The sequence below is a fragment of the Ornithodoros turicata genome, chromosome 10, assembly GCF_037126465.1.
Source record: "Ornithodoros turicata isolate Travis chromosome 10, ASM3712646v1, whole genome shotgun sequence".
In the NCBI taxonomy this organism is placed as follows: domain Eukaryota; kingdom Metazoa; phylum Arthropoda; class Arachnida; order Ixodida; family Argasidae; genus Ornithodoros; species Ornithodoros turicata.
Window position 1 is genome coordinate 24,059,546 of NC_088210.1, and position 18,071 is coordinate 24,077,616.

Consider the following 18,071-nt stretch of genomic DNA (forward strand, 5'->3'; position numbering starts at 1 on the left):
TGTGCTGTCTGGGGTTTTTCCTGGGTTTTCCTCAGACGCTTTCAGACATATGTCGGCACAGTTCCCTTAGAAGTCGGCCCAGGACGCACATTCCCCCAGGGCGTGAGTCGTGACGTTGCCCACATACGTGAGGCTGACAACGGCAAGCCCTATCACCACCACCACCACCACCACCACCACCTTCTCCGTGAGGCCGACAACGGCAAGCCCTATCACCACCACCACCACCACCTTATCCGAATTCATGCGCCGGCTGTGCTGTCTGGGTTTCCCTCAGTTCCCTGTGAAGTCGGCCCAGGACGCACGATCCCCCTCCCCCCTGCGATAGTCGTGACGTTGCTCGCCTGTGCGTGCCGGACTATGGTGAGCAGAGCACCACCACCACCTTATTTTATAAGGGCTATAGAGCAGTGAGAAATGCTGAAGGGGAACTGCACCGAAGTGAAGGACTACTCAGACTTACGAATGTTGAGCGAAATGCGAAAAGTCACGCTACGAAGTTGTCAGTGCTAGCTTCACTTCCCAGAGATACAAATGAAATTACTCCAACTTCTCACAAAAGATAGTGTACATCTCCCTTTCTCTCACGGCATGTATTCTCCAAGTGATCTGCCTGCCACGCGGCGGTAAGTTTTGCGCGCGGAAGAGATATTTTGTGCCCTGGGAAGGGTTCACAAGGAACAGTTTAAAGCTAGTTCTAGTTTCTAACTATGGGACCTGTTCACGAAGAATGTAATTTCATCTATGTATGCACGAACAAAGAATAAAGAAAGGAATAAGGGGGAAAGTGTCTAATACAGTTGGTGGTGCGATCCAGCCCCGCGGCTCACCTCGAAGTCCTGGCGTGGAAGACTCTTATCTTATACGCACTCATCCACGAGGAGTTGACTTTCAAGCTCTCCACAGCCTCGTTACCAATTACTTTTTAGAGGCACACCGTCTTATAAGCTCCTTACGTATGGCAATTAGCGTGTGCCAACGAAGTGATAAGGGGCAAGGTGTACACGTGCCGTTCTTTGATGAACTCTATATAATAACCTTAACATGTGTCTCCAACGCACTCTGAGCAGGTGCTTTAATAAGCTCCACGGCACGAAAGTATAAGACCCGTCGGAAACATGGCGACTACTGCTCATTATTTTTCCCGTGAATACAGACTATTGATAGTAGCATAATGGATGCAACGTCATTGTGTTCACCAGCACCGCGGACCATCGCTTGCTGAGGAGCAAGCAATGGCGAGAGAGAGAGAGATGTAGCTGCGTTTTAAAGCAAGCGATGGGCCGTGCCAACGTTACCTAGACACAGAAGGCCTGCTTACTGCCTCCTCTCCTCCTTCGCTACGTGGACATATAAAGTCAGAATTCGTCCGCTACTGCGATTCTTCGTTCTGCGAGTTCAAGAACTCGCAAATGATTGCTGCTAACTTGGAACCTACAGAACTGAATGTGGAGACAAAAAGTGCGACACGCTTTCTAGAAAATCAGTCTTGAGAAAGATATGGGACCGTTCTGCGCTTTATTTCCAAGTTTTCCCATTTAGTACACGGAGACGTTCAATCACTACTCGCAGACGACGGTGGTTCGTCTTCAGGGCCACGACCGCTGAAAGCACGTTCGTGATTGGCTACCGCCGTTGAAAACGCAATCCTGATTGGTTGACTCTTAGTTGTTACGTCACGTCGACGAGTAAGCAGGCGTTCTCTATCTAGGTGGTGTTGGCCGTGCCCGTGCGTGTACCAAGAGTGAAATTCACGTGACTCATGACTGAGTGATATGTTCGAGCCATCGGATTAGATTGGACTGGATAACGTAAGCCGCCTTCTGCATACCATGAACGGTTGCCAACGGGTGGTGGCTTTCGGTCAAAAGCAGCTTCAAATAAATATAAGTCTTTCAGATAATTCAGTATGTGGGAATTTCCCACTATACAGGGTGTTCCACCTAACGGGTTATTAATACATGTAAAGAACAATCTACTCGTCTGAAAAACATGTGGTCTACGGTATTTGTCTACAAAAATCCGTCAGATATATCGTCCGCAAAAATTCGTGAATGTTTATGTATCCGCACTTTATCCACGCGGATTTCCAAACGTTTACTTTCCTCCCGCAAATCAGGATATCGCGCGGATATCCACGCGGGTCAGTGGGTATACCCGCATTCCCGTGCACACGTCTTGTCATCGCACAGCTCATCCATGACGAAAAGTCCCCAGGTGTGGGTGTCATGATATCGCAGGCACACGTCTGCCTTTTTCTTTGCACCTTCCACTGGAGCTGTATGGCTCTGGCTATCGTCACTGCATTCAGCTCACGGTCGTCGCTTTGTTTTTCGATTGCTCCATATGCTCACCGCTGCGGTTCGTGATGCCCTTTACGTTATATGGGAACGCTATACGCTCTTCTTTGGTAGACTAGAGTGCCGAAGGGAGATTCCATGCACACAAGGCGGCGCTTCCTGCTTGCGAAGCTGTAAAAGTTTCTCCCATCAGAAAAGGGAAACGCATTGGGTTTGGAGCGATTGCGTGCTCATAGCCGAAGGCACAATCTTATACCCATCGTGAGAGTCGCCGTGTCGTATCGGCACTTTGGACGATCAATACGACCCGCTCACAACCAAAACAGCTTAGTGTGGCTCTATTGAGGAGAGAAATAGCTCCCAAAAGAGCCGGCCCTTGTCATCGCCCTTCAGAAGACTATTTCCTCCTCTCTCGGGATGCGGCAGGGAAAGATAGGGCTCCCGAATTTGTGGGCAACTAAAAAGAAAGGAAAGAGTTTAACAACAAGTGCAGAAACTTCGTTGTGTTGTGGGATTCATGTCTGCGTGTCGATGTGAAACGATGCACTCTGCATGACATTGCAGTTTTAGACTATGTTAGCGCTTACTTGCTCTGGCGTCCCAGAGAAATAATAATAATAATAATAATAATGATTTTTTGAAATCCAAAATATGAATCCACATCTAGATAAGGAGATAAGCAAAAAGCTGTCAAAGCAACTTGACGTGGCTTATCTCTAAGGTTCGGCGTTTTTGGTTTTTATTTTTGGGCGGATTCGGCGTATGTTTTTCGATGTTTAATTGATTTTCACGAAATCGGCATTTTTCGATGTTTTTCCTGGCGTGTATATGGTTTACCCGACAGTTATTGGCGAATAGAAATCACAATGTGGTTTCCGACACGCATTCAACATGGCGTTGTTCGCTGGTGCGGTGGCGTTTCACGGCTAACGAAAGAGTAAACGGACATTTTTCGCAACTTTCTGTATGGTTTTCTGGTCTGCATCAACAGCTTGCTCGGCATGGGCAGCACTTTATGTACGTCCTGGAATGTCCCTCTGTATTTTTCGATTAAAACCGAATGAGGGAGAAAAAGAAGCAGTAATGTTAGTCCTTTTGTAGCTTTAATCACACAGAGCGAGCAAACGGGGCGAAATAATTCACACCTCTATGTTTGCAGAACCACATATAGATACGAAGGGCTCCCCCGATAAAAAGAAAAAAAAAACATGCCAACACGGGAAGATAACCGCTGCCGCGGATCTCGGCGGCTTGCCAAAGTAGCGTCCTATCACGGGGACCGTGAACTGAATGGCACTGCCAACAAAGCTCCGATAGCACGGAAATTGCTAATCTCGCGGATACGAGGCTACGGAACATGCGCATAAAAACCCCGAGTGGGCGTCTCTGTGTAGTCATGGCGGCTGGCGTCCCCCGGACCCTCTGTATGACATGTGTTTAGTGTACGCTTCAGTAACTACCACGCAATTGGTACTATGGTATATACTTCTCCTGCCTCGAAGACACGTTTATTCTGAGTGATATGCTTCGTCGTCGGCACCGCGGAAGCGACGTTTCCAAATGCGATTGAACGACTGGGGAAATAAGCGACGATTCCAAGTGGGAAGTGGCAGCCGTGAGTGTTGAAAAGTGGTGGAGTGAATATTCGTCGTGTGGAGTGTTGCTTACGTTCGGGTGCAGTGTGTTTTAATCTGGAGCAATCGTGCACGTCCTGATTTTTCTTTTTTTGGCGATGGAAAAACCCAAGGGGTTCAAACGAGGTTTGAGGAAAGCTCGCAGCCTCCTGCGTTTCGGAAGCGTCTTAATGCGAGACAGCAATTCGAGTTTACGCGCACCTGAGAATGGACTAAGGGAATGCTTAAGACGGTCAATGTTCGCTGGAACACCGTTGGAACACCGATCGCCGTCCCTTCCAGTGCTGTCGTCGAATACGCAGTCCCTGGATGTAAGTCAGTGTGTGTGTGTGTATTTTCGACTCGCGATACGTGCGCTTGTATGAAGAAAACAGCCGCGCGCAGCCTGGGCAGCAAACACAGAGAGAAGACGACGCGGGCGAGTTGTCTGTGAAAAATTGAAGTCACTGAAAAGGTTAGCCAGCTAATCTTTTCAGTGACTTCCATCCTTCATCGTTAATTTCTTAGGCACGTGAGGCTTTGTATGTATTCGTCCTTTCTATGTGTTCCAGCTTCAGGACATCAGTCCTGTCATGTTCATCAGTTTTCTGTGTGTTTGCTGCCCAAGCTCGGGCTGTTATTTTTTCATGAATCACATCCGCCGGCTTGCCTGCGTCTATGACATCTTATTTATACACGCAATTGCGCTGTAATTGTTTTTTACTTTCACCTTTCAACTTAAAAGAGGTGTGTTTTTGCGCATAAATGCCCCCCCCCCTTTTTTTTTATTCAGGAGGCCATCCCGAAAGGTGTTAATCTTATCCAGGGGGAATCCCCGTGGCGTACGCGAACATTTGAAATCCTGGTACATTAAAAAAAGAAAGAAAGTAAAGATAAATAAATAAAAAGAAAGAAACACACAGAGGGAGCTATCAAGAAACACCCCGGACCAATACACGAATGCTGCGTGCCTTTACTTTACTTTATTTCTGTGTGCGTTTGATGGCCCCATTGGTGCTGAACTTTGGCAGACATTTTGGCAGGTGATTGAATCTGCATGGATTCTGAAACGTCATGAATTGTTATTTTAATATTGTTGTGTATATGCCGGGGCATATTTTACTAAACGAATGATGATTCCGACGTTGACTGTTTTTAACCACAAAGATGTGTACTATACACCCGAAAGATATAGGAAAATCTATTTTGGGGGGGGGGGGGGGGAGGTCCAATCGTATTTGTGGACAAAAGTGGACCGTGTCGGGGTGGCCGGATGCGTTTGTGCACCACTTTCTCATTTGCTGTATTCGCATTTAATTTACTGACCTTTGACAGTGCTGTAATTTGCAAGCTGGAACTGAAAGCGTATTACCCTCGTATACGTTTCTCATATTACCTGTCACAAAGCTATCACAGTATACTCGCACTAACGAAAAGCTCATGTTAGGCTGATGATGTGCGTGAATTTCGTCATACGGGACACTTCTCCTTCTTTCGTCACAATTCTTGTCAAAAAACGTTTCATATTTAATGGGAAAAAGACCATCACATCCTTTAATGTCTTGTTCGCCTTCGTGTCGCTTGTTTCTGATGAACCCAATCACATATCATGAAATACTGTAAGGACGTACTGTAAGTGTCAGTGTTGCTCACGTTGTATGGAGTAACCGGCTTCCACGTTGATGGTGCCAATTTCTCCACGGTTTTCTCTCTCTCTCCCTCTTTTTGTTCACTCACTCACTCACTCACTCACTCACTGTAAGGGCGAAACAACATATGATAGTGGCTTTAGGTATGTGGGTGACATGGGTATGAATAGCTACGAAGTGCACTGTATCCTCTATCCTGTACTGTGTCCTGTCAACGCCACATATAGCTCAATAGCTCGCGCAAACTGTGGTAATAAATTATCGCGAGCTTTCGCTTGCGTACGATAGAGAAAGCGTTAACAAACGTTCTTGTTGGTGGCGTCACTTCTTGTTCCTCATCTCTGCAGGTATAGGTATTGGTATCGATACCTGGCAGCTCTCCATACGTACACACACGCAGAACAGAAAAACGGAAACGCGATATATTTACCCGTTGGGAAAAGTCGGCGAATAATGTCTCCATCTTTTGGAATGAGAATAAATAAGTATAACAAAAATATGAATATATATAGACTCCTAATATCAGCACAGCTCCTATATCGTTATTTATCACCACTCCACATTTGTGTGTGTATAGTATGTGTTATATGTACGTCTTAATTGTTATTTTTACTCACTAATAGTTCTCACGCATGTTGTCGACGTTATTTCAAAATTTACCTCATTTAATTTTTTATACCTCTCCAAAGTGGCATGACACTACTCTATAGAGTTGCCGTGACGACAATCGCATATATATTCTGACGCCTGCTACGCCAACGGAGCATACCGTGGCTTGAGAAGGCGATGAGGTTCCTTGGAATAGAATACTGGAGCCAACAGAGCCCGCGGATATCGGACTGAATATTTGATCGGTTACAGAGTGCAAGAATTTGTTCTATAGCAGAGTGCGAGGTCTTTCAACGTGACCTGTTTGTCCTATGGCGAAAAACATATCCCGGGTTTCTAAAAATCATGGGGTTGGTTCGTGAGCTCCACTGCAGTTGCGATGGCTGGACGAAGGATTCCGTCGTCCATTTGACCAATGTGAGGCAAATTTTGACCAATGGGAGAGATTTGTGTGAGAATTTGCACGGCTTCGGGAGAACAAAGAAATCCGCTTTGCCCACATAACTTGCGTAAGCGACAGGTAACGTACATCATGCTGCGTGTGCTACAAATTTAGCTTCGTTAATGTGGGCAAGAAGTTATTAAATGTCCTTGGAACACGTCATCACACATGCCATCACATTTTATAAACAGCTTTTGCCACTTCAGTCTACTCCCAAGCGGCACAATGTACTGAAAGTCGAGTGCAATAGGGGTGGACGGTATGTGTCTTGTCAATGTTCTTTAGTGTCACGAGCCTTCCACCTACCCGTCCACCCCTATCGCACTCGACTTTCAGTACATTGTGCTGCTTGGGCTCTTTCGCAGTGACACCATCCACTTGTATTATTTTTTAACTTTTTTTGCTCCATTTGTAAATAAACCTGTGAAGTGACATTAAGAATTTACATTTTACTCCCAGCACAGTATCAACGCTTTTAACCTAGTTTGACTCGCTCACCGCTGCGTTTTTAAACCATAGTTTGACATATCACGGACTAGTAGCCTAACCATCAGATCATATAATCATCGCCAACATTCATTCTACAACTGGAAAGACACTCTACTACCGTAAAACTATAATCCCCATATCCAGATAAAAAACACACAAACCAAAAACACACATGCTGCCATCACAGCGTGTCCTTCATAAGCATACTCCATTATCGTAATGAAGTTTTCTCTTGCCTGCGTATATCCGAAAGCAAGACCTCTTTCATCCTTGACCAGATACTATATTTGGCGACGAAATTCGCGTGCAGCTCCCTATATAGACCCTCCCGGCGGGTGGTGAACTATTTACGCGCATAATGAACCACACGGCCGTTCTTAATATTCCCCACGTCCCTCGGGGGTATAAGGGGGTTCACGCTGCGCTCCCTGCCGTGCTCGACAACCATTGAGTTTCCGAACCAGGATAAGCCGTGAGGGTGGTGCGCACTTCCGATTGTTCGGCGACGTGATCACGTGACGGGGGATTAATGAGGGATCGTTGGGACGATTTTTGGAGGTAATTATGCACGTGAGGTTAATGCGCCCGCTAATGCGCCATCGATGTCGAGCCACAGGTCAAGGGATCTTTCCTGCTGCGTAATCATAAGAGAGCGTTTATGTGGCGAGAGGAGGATTGTGAGGAAAGACGAAGCTTTTCTCGGGGGGCAAGGACGGATGGCTGCTTGGTTCGTGGTAACCAGTAATTAGGGTTCCTGGTTTTCGGTATTTACCGAAAAGCACCGATAAACGTACGCCGGTAAATTTTTTACGCGTTCGGTGGAAATAATTATTCACCGATGGTCGTCGAAATGAGGGCTTCAAGTGTCTTGATATCATTTGCTGTCCCTTTGTGCTGAACTGCTTGGCAAAGGACAGGGGACATGAGGTCATTCTTGAACCAGCAAATATTTCGTCTATCGCGAGCGTTTTCGAATTTAAAGTTGCGAATAAAGACAGCGAAAAGAGCGGCGTGCTATGTCACCTGCATCGTTAACACGTACCTCACAATTTTTGTAACAAGTTCCGGTTTTAATAGTTGTCGTTTGAATGAAAAACTAATGGAACTAAATTGTTGGTTCAAGTGCATGGGAAACTCCCGTATCGTTTCTAGCTGGTTTCCACCGGGTGTCTTCACATTTCAAAATATTACAACCTAAAGCCGCCGATTCCTATGAACGAAATAGCCACCGATATTTCCCACCGAATGTCCGAAAAATTAACCACCGAAAACCAGGAACCCTACCAATAATAAATGAGGATTGAGAATTGTTAAATGTGTCGGGCCTCTTGTGTGTGACATAAGGGTGAGCAGGCAAGCGAGCTGGTGAAGGTTCGACGAAGGCATATACCTTGAGCTTCAGGGAACTATAACACACGAAGTAGACAAGACAAGACGAGACGTCTCGTCTACTTCTTCGTGTGTTATCGTTCCCACAAGCTCAAGGTATGCCTTCCTCTAGTGTGTGATTGGTCGTTCACGATCATCAAATGAGCGGTCGAACGTTTCGCGGCGAGGCGTGTATAGAGAAAGCGTCGTTTCTTCAGGTGCGAGTCCCGCTCGGCAAGGATGGAGTAGTGTGGAGATACTCGAGAGCTTCTGAACTGTGCCACGATTAATAACTGGAAACGTCCGAAACAACAGTCATTGTCATCTGCGCATGACCAAGACGAACGTATAAACGCATGTATATCAGATTCCGGGTAATACGCTGTGCAAGTAGGTCAGCTGTCTGCGCAGCTTGCCAGTTTCCTCCTTTCCCCTATTGCTCATAAAGCCACCTCACTGGTCCCTCTTCCACATAAGGGGGTAACATTTCCAGGTTGATGCGCACGCGGTTTCTTCTGTGGACATATGCCGGTCTACGAATATCCCATTATATGCTGCCTCGTGAGTGGAGAGGTTCATCACTTAGTTTTTTCAAACTTTACCCTCTCCCCTGCGCAGAGACAAACGGTTGTAGCGTATTTGTCGCGTCGTGTCCGTCCGTAACACGACCGCCTCCTCATCCTCGCTCCGAGATGTCGGCGCGCTGCGGAGAAACGATGAACTACCGTAGTGTGGATAGCTTCCTCGCGTCGTCTGCGTTCACACATTTATTTCGCATTCACTGCAGTAAGTAGAGCATTGGGGAACCGAACAGTATCGTACCATCGCGGTACAAGTGATCTTCCGGTGAATATACACAAGAGTTAACGGAAAAGAACCATCAACTCCGAACATCGCCCGGCGTGTTATCCACACTAGAAAGGTGACCGTGTCGCCCCCTATAGGTCGATCTCGCAACGATTTTCGCTGATAGCCGTGCTTCAGCATCTGACGCGTCGTTTCCTCCCCCCTCCCCCCTTCCCTCCCCTCTCTCCTACCACTCAGAACGCGCTCGCTGGTGTACGTGGCATTCATGTCACCGAACCGGTGCCTCACTGCTCAGTCTATTTTCCATCCACTCATTGAGAATCCCCGTCAAAAGGGGGTAGATTGGGGAGTAATTACTGCTAGATTGCAATTACACCCTGTTTTAATAATAATAATGTTTAGTTCCCATTAGTTACAACCGTGCTGAATACAGCAGGCCCGCCTCAACCGAGAGGCTTGTTTCACTAACCCCCTTGACCCAGCCCTTTAGTCCCCTGACCCCGAAGTTTACTCCCCCAGCACAGCACATAAACTTCGTTTCATAGACAGACCGTCGGACACACTTTTGAAAACGCTGTGACAACTCTCTCGTTGAAACGAGAGCATAAACTACTACCAGCTGATTTGTCGCAGTCACTGGTTTCTGCGAATACGTTTGTTGTCACCTCCGTTACTCGTCGTTGGTTATTTATTGCGGCAGAACCGTAGCAAAAACGGTACAGCAAAAGTGCTTATGGCAGCCTTTTTTTCTGTCGGAGGATGCGCGCGGATTACCGATGAAAGGGTTGCGCCGAATGAATGCGCCCTTCATTTGCTTGCTCTGACTTTCCCCCGGGGTATTTGGTGACCGCCGTGCGCTGGAAAGGGTAGGAAGGGAAAACTTCGTACCCTGAAAGGGAACACGCACTCTGTTGACAGAATGCTGTGATGTAACGTCCTGACCCAATAAACCGTGTTATTCATATGGTGACTACAACCGCATAATGAAAACTGGCAATATGGGGAAATTTTGTTTTACAATATTGGGAGTACTGGCAGAACGCTGGTAAAACGGACTCGTCAATATTGGACCCATGTGGACAGTACTGGCAGAAGATTGGCAATACTGAAGTGCCAGTGTTGGACCGGGCTATATTTGCACTGGGCCGATATGGGCAATCTTGGCTGCAAATATTTTTTTTTAAATCCGTGCTAGCGCCGCGAAGCAACTGTGGCTATGAGCGACGTACAGACGTGGACAGATGTAGAGAGGACAGCAGGAAGGAGTGGGGGACGGGGGGTTTAGTATGCGTCCTGGGCCGACTTCAGGGGGAACTAAGACAAGACAACAGTTTCCTGTCTGTTGTTCAGCTCACATACGTAGTGAAAACTGAAGAGAAAACGTGAAAGCATCTTTCGGAAAAAAAAAAAAAAAAAAGGAATAATGAAGGCCTGCGCACAGAACGTGTTACAGATAAGCATGCACCTACCATAAAGCCTTATCTCAGTGCCCTGACACAGATAGGATGATAGAAAGGCAAGAGAAATGCTTGTGCAGGTACACTGTACTACAATACGTACATTCCATGGGTGTTATTTGTTGCACTATATTATTATCTGTGTGCAACTCTGATATATCCTATTGTCCTATATGATTCGTTCCGATGTTTATATCCGCCTCGGTTTTCCCCGTCAACGAAACCTCCCTCGTACGAAATCCCATATTCATGCCCATAAGTGCCTTTATATTTTCTCCAGTACTTGTACACTATAGACAACGATAATAATTGCACTTGCGCACGAAGTGGTTCGCCAAGAAGGCACATCAAGTACAGTTCCCTACAAAAGTTTACGGAACACGCGAGCTGCATACTTTTTCTCCGGCGATACAAGCCCTATAGCGGCGGGCGGAAGCGGCCGAGTTCACTGCGTCAGAGGAGTGAATTAATGTGTTGCTAGCGACACACTGCGATATAGTTTCAGTATCGCTTCTCTTGAACGTGCCCGTGAAGTGGGTTGAATTTCACTGCAGTGCTGTCCAACACCACGTGACTGAAAGATTGTATGTGTAAAGTGCCAGTGATCTCTGATATTTAATCTGATTACCTCTAAGTCCGTGAACGATTCAATTGTTTAGAAGATACCTTTTGTTTCGTTGGCTTGTCAGTGCGTCACTGCTTTCCAACAATACACCGAGTTTTCCACCATAACTCATCCTTCTTATCCCAATCCCTTATCCTTATCTTCGCAATATTTCACTCACGTGGTGTTGGAGAACACTGCAGTGAAGTCCAAGGGCTAGATTTTGAACTTTTCGCTATCTCGTAACGCTTGCTAAACGCTCGTGCTCCACGGTTGACGGCCAATGCGCGTGATGGAATGAGCGCGCAAATTTTGAAAAATAGCTATAACGATCGCTATGTGCTGATCAAGATTGAGCCCCAACCCACGCCACGTGCATTCAAGAGAAGCGATACCGAAAATACCGCAGTGTGTCGCTAATGGCACACTCATTCACACCTCCGAAGCAGTGAACTCGCCCAAACTCCCTGTCGCGCCGGAGAAAAAGTACGCAGCGCACGTGTTCCGTAAACGTTTGTTCGCTCAGAGAGAGAGAGAGAGAGAGAGAAGATTCCTACGGGATTTTCGAGTCGCCCAACCCGACGTCAACCACGACCGTGCTTCCGGCGGCCGTAGCCATGGAGACAAGTCAGCACCAGCCACATAAGCAGCCGCTGGTAGCCACAGGATTTCCGTGTTGGAAATCGTCCCCGGCGACTGGCTGAGGCACACCACACATCCACTCTGTGTGTCCACGTGTTACTAGCTGCCGTGGTCTGGTGGCTACGATGATTGCATTCCACGCCGGGACTGGGAGGTGACCCGGGTTCGAATCTGGGCACTGGCCGTGCTGTCTGGGTGTTCTCTCTGGGTACCCTAGGAAGTCGGTCCAGGACGCACGATCCCCCCTGCGACAGTCGTGACGTTGCCCACCTGAGCGTGACCGACTACGGCAAGCAGTTTCCACCACCACCAACGTGTGTCCACATGACGATGTCCACAGCTCTGAGGCCAACAACGACGAGCTACCTCCAGTATCACCACCACTACCACCACCTTCATGTGTCCACGTGGCGAAGGTGTGAGGGGAGGCACCGAGAAGGCCTTCCTTTAGACTACAAGATATTTTGTACTAGTACCTCCAGTATCTCTTCTTCGCCAATCATGATCATTAAAATAAAGTTCGTTTTTTTTTTTTCTCCTTCGCCGTATCTCTTCTCTACCGACTCCACGTGAACGTCCTCTTCACTGTTAGACATCTCCACAAGACAGTGAAGTTCCGTGGCTCTGCTACACGAACTGCTCACGTGCAGAAAATAGGATGAACACATAAGACTCAGCATAATAATAATACCATATTTGTAACTAACACTCTAGTACAAGCTCTGGCAATAACTCTAAACTTCAACAATAAAGAAACATCTAAATGAAAAGCATAAAAACGTAAGAAAAATATAAATCCAGCTAAGAATCAATAACTAATAGTTCATGTAGAACAACATATTTAAATGAAAGCAGAGAAGACATAAGGGGTCTAATGCACAAATAATTTAACAGATCACGCTTGCATATTTTAGACAGGCCAATATCGACTGTATTTAACGGTCAAGTTCAATTATACTGCAACGTTTGAAAACAATAGGAAGTCCTACATGGGGAAAGAGAGTATCCACAAGGATTACGGCAATTATAGACATGACTCACGCGTTTCAGATTTGTCATATCAAGGAATTCACTGTCATTTCCTGTGATCATTTTCCTATAAGTATACAGGTTATGAATTTTCAATACACTGTGCCAATATTATAGGTGGTGGTGGTTGCGAAAGGGCTCGCCGTTGTCGACCTCACAGAGGTAGGCAACGTCACGACTGGCGCCCTGGGGGAATGCGCGTCCTGGACCGACCTCTAAGGGAACCGTGCCGACATACGTCTGAAAGCGTCTGAGGAAAACCCAGGAAAAAACCACAGACAGCACAGGCGGCACCGGGATTCGAACTCTGGTACCTCCCAGTCTCGATGTGTACGTGCCAATTATAGAAAGAATAGCTGCACCTAACCTCAGCCCATCTCCCTTGATGGACGAAGACCACGGAGTGTGAGGAAGAAGTTCTATGTAGAGTCACTATAAATAAGCAACGCTTAGCTTATTTAGCGTAGCTTATTTTGTGACTATAACGTGGTAAACGTTTGCCATACGGTTTACCTCGGAAGATCTGTGCAGAGAGCAAAGAGAAATCAACGGTCGAAAGACGAAGAAGACAAGTCGCGTGCCTGACTTGTCGGCCTTTGGAACCGTTGGCGGAGGCAGTCGGCACTTGTTTGACCCCGGTGCCACACAATCCATAATATATGTAAGAGAACATGCAGCAGTACACCAGGTAACGTGATCGCGCAGTCCTTTGCCGAAGTCTGTAAATGGCCACGTTCAGCGGAAGCCTCGAAGCGGTGCCCGAAGAACCAGAGGACCTATTGGTGGTCATTGTGGACAGCGATATATCCGACATTGACGACTTCGAAACGGACGTTTCACTGATGGACGTTGAAGCGACAGATCTTGCTCGAACTGGCTTTGACGGAGCTCGCGGTAAAGAAGGCCATTCATGTTATAGAGGTGAAGATCAGACGGAGAAGCAGTTGTCGGCCGTAAACCGCCATAGGTCGCCGCTAGACCGCCCAGAGTTGCCATTCTCTCTTAGCCGTGCAGAACGGACGAGTCCAAGGGATCATTGCAGCCACAAGCGAAGGTACGCGAAAGACAAACAGCCGCAAGAAGACGACGGAAGAAGACACGAAGGCTCGAAGACTTCCTCGAACTGGAGGAAGCACGGCGGGAAGGAAGAAAGAATTCCTTCTCACGACGGATGCCGCTACGAGGAGTCTGTAAAGAATGAGAGGCATCACCGTTCGCAGCCATTGTCTTTCCGTCTTTGCGGAGGGCGTCACAGTTCTCACCCCGATCGTCAATCAGGAAGGATCTCACTGTCACGACACACTTCATGTAGCACACGTGCACCAGCGGCTGGATCTGGAGTGTCTCCGTTGAACAGGTGCAACACCCCTGGAGACAATCGTGCCCATTGCATCTCGGACACAACGTACAAGAGGCATGCCCGAAGTGAAGCGTCATCTTCCAGGACCCCGTTGCACTCGAGGGGACCAGCTGCAGGACCCAGATCTAGCTTTGCATACAGGTTGCCTAGAACATTCTTACCAGCGCAACACAGCCCTTCTCGTACGTATGTGGACTACAGGTGAAGTAGGTAACGCGCAGAACTAGCGGGAGCTTCGTAATGCCAATTTTACGGCGCGGATTGCAGGCATGGTTTGTACTCGTATATGGGGAGACGCACAACAGCTGAGACACAGGATAAAAGAAGTGCAAGAGTCCCTTTCTCATTGCACGCTGCCAGTGTACCATACAAGATAACGACGAGGAGAAAAGTTTTCTGTAGCATGTGCTCGTTAAATAATACTATAAATAATACTCAAACAATAAACACTATAGTTTGCCCGTTAAATAATACTATAATCAAGGGGACCTTAGAAGGTTCCGTCGCAACAGTTACAACCTATGTTAATAAAGTTCGGTGAATGAGGTTGTCACGCTTACTGTGAGAACGCTACGCGAACAGAGCACTGCCCGCTGACAGGGAGGCAAGCAAAGGCGGATAACAGGCGACGCAGTTCTATAGGCTTATGGTGGTCTTGGTATGTTATGGGCGGAGAAACAGGCCCTTGAAGTTGAGTGTCTGAACAGATGCTGGCGAAAAAGGAGGTTGTGCTACTTGCGCAAACCCCATACTCGACTGATTTGGCTACACCACTGAAATCCCCCTAAAAGGCAACACATTTGTCGACGTACCCAACATTCAGCGCTGTGTGACATTCAGTTCTGACGTCGTTACAAACTCCATTGTCAGAGGTTGTATTTGTGAGTGATCCCGCACTGTGGTAAAGAAATCTAAAGGGACACAAAAAAAAATCATCTCGCTCAATGAAAGATGCCGGTACATTGACAGGTGGTGGTGGTGCTGCTGCTGGTGCTGGTGAAAGGGTTTGCCGTTGTCGGCCTCACTGAGGTGGGCAAGTCACGACTGACGCCTTGGGGGAATGTGCGTCCTGGGCCGACTTCTAAGGGAACTGTGCCGACATACGTCTGAAAGCGTCTGGGGTACCCGGGTTCGAATCCCGGTGACGGCTGTATATTGACAGGACACCAGCACAAAAAGAAACGGGAGCCGTCCGGTTCTTCGTTCGTGATGAGCGCAAGAACCCTCTCCCTCACAAGAAGGCCGACAAGGCGGAGCACCCTCTCATTGGTGTCCGCAAACGGTTTGTCCAGTCATAGCGTGAGATCTTCTGAGGACACCAATCCGAGGCCTCTCCGCATTGGCAAGCTTCTTCAGAAGGAGATGGAAAGCGTAGGTTGAGGGTTCTTTCGGCCAAATCACGGACGATGTGACGGAAGAATCCAGTAGCCCACTGACATTTCGAACAGAGACTGTTCTTCTGGGCACCGTTATCATTGGCATGGTATCTAAAGGGTCAGGGATGGCACGTTAAAAGGGTTATGACATTTTTTGGTAGATGCGGTTCATTATATCATGCACGCATCATACAGTGTGCGCCAGAGTATTGAGGAAATAATTATTTTATGTTAATTCATTAATAATGTCAATTACGTTAATTATGTAAATATTGTTTTTCTACGTGTCATACTCGGCGAGATATGTACCTTTGAACAGACGCATGTCAAGTGCTTCTAGAGTTCCTTGGTTCGCTTTATGGCGACAGCTGTATATGCGTATAGCGTGCGCGCGCTGTATGTCCTAGATATCGCCGCGCGGTGAGTCACGGAAGAAGCGCGCTGCGAAGGTGGCATGATACGCCGTTGGGTATCACGTGAGGTGTGGTGATGCAGGTGGCGGGAGTAAAAAGCACAAGACGTCAGCCCTTTCTCCAGGATGGCTCTGCCGAGGAAGGTTCTTATTGAAGGTTCTTGTCTTGTGTATACTTGCAGTATACGAACTCGTTCAGAAAAGATTCCTAAACATCCGGATAGGGTTCGAGTTTCAATGCACTTTGTAAGAGATAGTTTCAAAATATTAACATAGCATATGTTAAGAACTTTCAAACACAGAGAATGATTCGTGTCAAAGTCTGCCCACAATGTGCAGCCACACTGCTGTAGCTGTATTTCAGCTGCGAGTATATACCAAAGGTCGCGCAGCTACCCGGAATTTTTTGTCTGTTGATGTCGAGGTAACTGCAGCTTTCAACCCACGAGGAAAAAAAGTCTGAAATGGCAACATGAGAGTTTAGCAAACATATTTCTTCCGTCTTTTGATTGTCGTTTCATTTATTCCATTTCTGGTACAGAAATATGGTTCGCGCACAAAAGGCAAAGCCTGACGTGGCATTTGTTGTTGATTTCATATCGGAATAAAATTAATCAGACTAGAGTTGAGGATGCAACAAATCTTTCCAGCAGGCATGCAGCAAAGTCTAATTACAGCAAAAGCACCACCCAATGTCTTGAGATGACACGTAAAGCAATGATTGTGAGCCAATTAAAATAGGCGTAAAATATCAGTAACAGTACCCCCGTTACGCTAAAGACCACGTCGTATACTAGGCATAAATTCAAGGTAAACGCGATAGCTTGCATTTTACGCTCCTCTCCGTCGCTGCAGTGCAGCTGATGTTTGCACGCTACCTTATCACCTACTGTGTCTGTCACCTGGCTTATCAGCCGCGTCCGAGGCCTCCTCCATAAACACGGAATCCGCTGTGTCTGCGACGGATGATTTTTCTCCACCGCCGCGGCATGGGATTAAGATAAAGAGAGTTGTTAACAGCCGACTCTATGCCCTCGTCGTGCAGCCCGGGATATAGAGTTGCTCCGCTTTAAGCCGGGGCTTCATTTAATATATATGGAAATGAGAGCAATACACAAAGACACGTTTGCTTCGCCCGCTTACCGTCATTAGGATCTCGTTTCGTGTATTTGCATTTGCACGCAGCGAAAATGGTAATATGAACTGGCCAAGGTACTCTGCGGTATCATCATTTTGGGAGCACTATTGTTTTGTAGAGATGAATGGTGCTGAGGAAAAAACTTCTTTATTAGGAATACGAAGCAATAAGAGCTCTTTATGAGCATATGCGAATACAGGCAGAATATCTGGAGACCGAAAAGAGGGACTTCTTTGTGTTCGTACGTTAGTGGGGGGAAGAGGTCGATAGATCTTTAGAAGCATGTGGAACTGGCTACTTTGTGGAGGGAAGTAGGTAATGGAAACTAATGTGCAAAGGGTAGCAGAGTGGTTCTTTGAGAATGTACTCGTATATGAGGACGGTGCCCAGAAGAAGAACAGTTTTCTCGTCCTGAGGCACTTCCGTTCATCGTGTATTGAGAGGGTTTTCCCAAGATGTTAAAGTAAAGCACCGAGCAAACGGCTTGCATGTTTGGTGTAACTTAATTAAGAGCTCATTCCTCGTAAATACTTCACAATATAGCATACACGAAATTTAATTTTGTTGTCAAAATTGCTATAAAATCGTTCGGGGCGACGACTGGTGTCAGACAACCCTCATGTTAGCGGGGAACACTGGCGCTCATGTATCCAGCATTTTTTGTAGCGATTTTTGTTTCCGAGCAACGCACCGACGTCGCTGCGTTAGAACCAGTGTTATGCGCATGCAGTGTAGTTTTACCGCCGTGCTTGACGGACAGTGTGAAATTGCTGTCT

The 18,071-nt window shown here is 47.0% G+C and overlaps 1 protein-coding gene across 5 annotated transcripts in view; it reads left to right on the forward strand.

The window, feature by feature from the left end:
• The window catches only part of LOC135371141 (pleckstrin homology domain-containing family G member 5-like), a 250,282-nt gene that overhangs the window by 98,873 nt on the left and 133,338 nt on the right, over positions 1 to 18,071 (forward strand). The window contains exon 1 of one of the 5 annotated variants that reach the window (XM_064605171.1): positions 3,671 to 4,245. The exons of the other annotated variants lie outside the window; for them this stretch is intronic. Within the exon in view, the coding sequence (XP_064461241.1) occupies positions 4,033 to 4,245 (213 nt within the window). The 5' untranslated portion in view covers positions 3,671 to 4,032. Of the gene's footprint in view, positions 1 to 3,670; positions 4,246 to 18,071 lie in introns of those variants that run through there. 5 annotated transcript variants of the gene reach the window in all.